Source organism: Cebus imitator, unplaced genomic scaffold (assembly GCF_001604975.1).
Source record: "Cebus imitator isolate Cc_AM_T3 unplaced genomic scaffold, Cebus_imitator-1.0 Scaffold556, whole genome shotgun sequence".
In the NCBI taxonomy this organism is placed as follows: domain Eukaryota; kingdom Metazoa; phylum Chordata; class Mammalia; order Primates; family Cebidae; genus Cebus; species Cebus imitator.
The window spans coordinates 886,170-890,718 of record NW_016107871.1 but is presented as its reverse complement, the minus strand read 5'-3'; the positions used below and the strand labels follow the sequence as shown (position 1 = coordinate 890,718).

The 4,549-nt window shown below is 39.9% G+C and overlaps 1 protein-coding gene across 24 annotated transcripts in view; it reads right to left on the bottom strand.

Annotated features, from left to right (window-relative positions):
- The window catches only part of MAGI1 (membrane associated guanylate kinase, WW and PDZ domain containing 1), a 678,927-nt gene that overhangs the window by 37,822 nt on the left and 636,556 nt on the right, over positions 1-4,549 (bottom strand). For all 24 annotated transcript variants that reach the window (XM_037733929.1, XM_037733931.1, XM_037733932.1 and 21 more), the window contains one exon: positions 17-233. In XM_037733929.1, the coding sequence (XP_037589857.1) occupies positions 17-233 (217 nt within the window). The remainder of the gene's footprint in view (positions 1-16; positions 234-4,549) is intronic.

Genomic DNA, 4,549 nt, shown 5'->3' with positions numbered 1-4,549 from the left:
CCAGGATGTTACTCACGTCGGTTTTCATACATGCTCCTGGACTGGGCCCAGATTTTAAAAGGATCTGGTTTTTTCTGGCCAGAGCTGTCAGTTTGATCTGGAGCTTGGGCCTCTGCAGGTGGGAACTCGGGGAGCACCTGTGTGCTGTGGCTTGGGGATGCTGTGTGCAGGCTCCGGTGGCTGGAAACACTGTGCTGAGAACTATTCTGGCTGTCTTTCCTTTCCAGTGGTTGCTGAAAGTAAGCAGGGAGAGGGGCAAGAAGAAAAGATTATTATTGGTTCTCTGAGTGGGTGTTTTCCACCAGCTTGTCTTTGTTCCACACTTCTGCATACACATACATAAGTATATCAACAGTAATTTGGCTCCCACCTTTCTCCAGCTAATGCTGAATGCAGATAAATCCCCAGGTGATTGGCAGACAAACAGAGGAGTGGGCCAGATAGAAAGACATAATCACAACCCATACTGTTCTCTGGGCTATAGCGGAAAACAAATCTGTTATTCATCACAGGTTCTCAGCTAAGATGCTATGCTCATTTACTGCAAGATGGATCAGTTTTAACATCCTCATTTTGACAAAAATATGTGACTCCAAATACCGTGAGTGGTTTACTATATAAGGCTATAATATCCAGAAGAAATATAATCAGGCCTAAAGATGCTCCTCAGGACTCCATGTCTTGCATCTTTTAATAATAAAATACCCAATTCCTCTCTAAGAGTTTGCTATCTGTTCTTTTAGACTATTAAAAGAAACAGAGGTCAGACGTTTAAAAAATCATGCCTAGCATTATATGTTTACTGGTATTTCTATGTGTATAAATTACTAATATAGGAAGAACTTCCATAATTCTTAGCTAATCAATTTTGTAAGCATTACACTTTGCCTCTTAAACTGATGACAGTACTGTTGGTTGAAAACCAGGATCAAACTCTGTATATGAGTTGGCCTCTGGGGATCACCTTTCTTAGACTTACAACTTGTCCAAAGTCCAAGTATTGTAACATTCAAAGGGGAAGAGTTCCATTTAACTTTAATTGAATAACCAACTGCTTGTTCATTAAAAGCTGCTCAGCAAAGACCCTTCTCATTTTATGAAATGCTCTGTTAGAATGGTGAATGAATGGAGAGTAAGACCTAATGGGAGGGAAAATAGTGGGTAAGAAATAAAATAACTGTAGTTCTTATTTTCTCCAATAAAAGACTGTGGTAATCTCAGGTGTTTAGCATTCCCTATTCAAAACGAAAATCCTGAAGTCATGCCTCATATCCACACCATGTCACTATACTTACCCGATTTAAAGCATTGTACGGGGTAGAAGACAGGAAGGGCCTCTCCATCCTCCCTTATAGATCCTGTAGAGCTCGTGGTTTTAAAGTACTTTATAAGAGCTTTGACTTTGAGCTTTCTAGATCCCTAAAGTTCTTTACAGAGCCCAAATCTACCATCAGGTGTTACGATCAACCCTATCAAGACCATTCTTCCTTGCTGTCTCCCCAGGTAGCCTTCATCTTTCATTCTCCTGAAATTCTGCTGGAAATTTGCAAGGTCCTTTCATTTTCATTCAATTCTCAGGTCCCTAGAATTCCTCTCCTTCTAGTCCTTGCTTTGAAACAAGTATCTAAAGAAAGCCCAAAGAGGACAAAAACTTCATTTGCTCTTGACTATTACATATTTGAATGTAGGTATTGGCAAGGATTCAAAATTGAGAACAATTAGGTATGTATTTAATGAAGGCAAGATAGACTGTTTAAAATTATACTTGATGTACCTGTGGGAGAATTTTGAGGACCATATTCTAAGCTAGCCTGGAGGTCTTGAGAAAACTGTATGAGAGGCTTAATTCAATCCAATTCAAGGACAAAAACATACACTGGTGCGAATGCTAGGAAAACACACCGATGTTTGGGTGGGAACAAACACCGCCATAACCCCACATCACCGCTGTTCTCTTCTGAGGACCAAGGGCTCAGCTCACTTGATTTGGTTGGATTAGCTTCCAAAGAATTGATGGAACCTGGCTCTGCAACTACTAGTTTCTCCCCCAACAGTGAACTCAGCTTCTGCCCCAAAAGAACAATACCTCTAGCTTCCCAGGGAGACATGCTGAAGATTCCAGAGTCAGAAAATGTAAATGATGAAAACCATACCCATTTTCTTTTGCATGCACATGGGAATTTTTTTTTTCCTCTTCAATGTGGACTTTACAAGGGTCTGGGTTATAAACAACCATGTATAGCTTCAGCCCATTTTTGGTGTGAACATACATAACAATGCAAAGAAAAAGTGGGATTATGGGTGGAGTTTTCCCCTTATCATTATATGTTCCCATATTACCTACCTTATTTATTTTTATAGTGCAGAGAATACTTTTTATAATCAAGACAAAATTTAAAGTCATTTTCATTTCAAAATGAACCTTGGAAATCAGAATTAATAGGAACTGCTGTTTCCTATTTTTTTTACATTTTAGTAATGTTTTATTTTTGTTCACCTCTGGAGGGGAAAGATATTTTAAATGTAAAAGCAAAAAACTCAGTGAAAGACCTGTGCATTTACCGCGAGAGTGGCATGCCTCCCTTCAAAGGACCACCTCTTTTGGTTCCTCAAATTAGTAGATGCCAGATTGGTTGCAGGGTCAGCCTATCAGCACTAAATTCTGACCCTGGAAGCTCTGGTCTCCTCATGTTGAAACTACTCTTCACAAAGGTGTGCACGCTGCAGGATTACTTGCAGGAAATGTCCTCCTCCTGCTGCGTTTGTAGAGTAATTTGTAGTTTCTGTTGCAATTTTCTTCTTGGGCCATTACCACCTGAAGCCTAACTCAAACCTTTTCCACTTGATCCCTCTTCCTGAACTGGAAAGAAATATCCTTCTGGCAACCCTGACCCACTGACAAAGTCTGATAAAAGTAGTGGACCTATTTCCCAGAGAAAATGCATATGTGCTTTTACATTCATACCCATACATGCATGTGCAGAGATTTAGCATGTCATGTCATGGGTTTTTAAAACCCTTTCCTGTCTGTCCTAGTATAACAAATCTCTGCCATGGAAGACCTAGATCTCTTACATTTAACTGAAGAGATGGTTCCATCAGAAACAGAGTGCAAATGAAGTCTACTGGAAATGCTTGGGGCATTTTTCAAATATAACACCCTTTCTCACCTCCCCAATAAATGACTCATTTAGGTCCAATTTAACACCAAATGACAGACACAATCTGGAATGAGTTTGCAAAACTGCTTCTTGGTCAAACTACACCTCTGAGTCTCTTTTAAATGCCATCTAAACTTTATACCTCAATTTGGAAAATAAAAGTAAAGGAGTATCCTGAGAATGTGCTCTAAAAACTGTGCCACCACTCAATTATTTCTAACTGGCATATATAAATGGCACACTAATGGGCTAAATACAGTCATCTGGAAGCTTTTTGGATGTTCTCCCTGCTAAGACTTCACTTCACTCTATGTCCCTTCTCAAGTTCAATTATGAAAACTCATTAATTTGAAGATACATTCTGTATTTAATATCTGTTGGCACTCTGGGTTTTTAAAAACTATGCTGTGAGGGTGGGGGAGTTCAAACTATTTTTTTTATTTTTTTATTTTCTGTGAGCATGCTAATTAGCTAGGAGGTTGTCCTTTATCTGGTGAAAGCCCAGAATTGTCCAGGAGAAAAACCATGTTTATGTATCTCCCAGCTAAAGTCAACTTGTATGCATTTCAGCAGTGTGGATCACCTCCCAGAAGACTACAGGCATGAGAATACATTCACTTCTGAACTATTTATGACACAGGGTCAGATTTGCATTTAATGTGATTGTATTACGCCTCATTTTCCTAGGTGAGACACTAGCTGAAAGACAAGTAGCTGTAGTTAAAGGTACACTTTTAAGTCTGTTCATGAAACCCTGTGCATACTAAGAACGTGGATAAATGGAAAAACCTAGTACACCAATGACAGAGCATCCAGCCCAGGCCCTCCTAAGTGTACTGGCCTACCTGCAATAGATTTATTCACTCACCCAATAAATACATAGGATTACCTGCTGTATGCCAGATACTGAGAGATAGAACATGTAAATAAGGAATAGATGGTACCTGAGCTCTTGAAATTTATCCCTGGGTATGTTTTTAAGTGTGGGTATATGTAGTGTGTGTAGATGAATATTAATCAAATATATTGACAGCAACACACTGCAATGTCCTTTTGAAAGGTGGCAAAGAGAGGACTCTGGAAGAACTCTATTAATAGAAAGAGAAGGCTGGGCATGGTGGCTCACACCTGTAATCCCAGCACTTTGGGAGGCCAAGGAATGCAGATCCCTTGAGATGAAGAGTTCCAGACCAGCCTGGCCCACATGGTGAAACCCATCTCTACTAAAAATTAAAAAATTATCAAGGTGTGGTGGCGAGCGTCTGTAATCATCAGCTACTTGGGAGGCTGAATGAGAATTGTTTGGGCCCAAAAGGTGGAGGTTGCAGTAAGACAAGATCACACTACTTCACTCCAGCTTGGGTGACAGAGGGAGACTCCATCTCAGA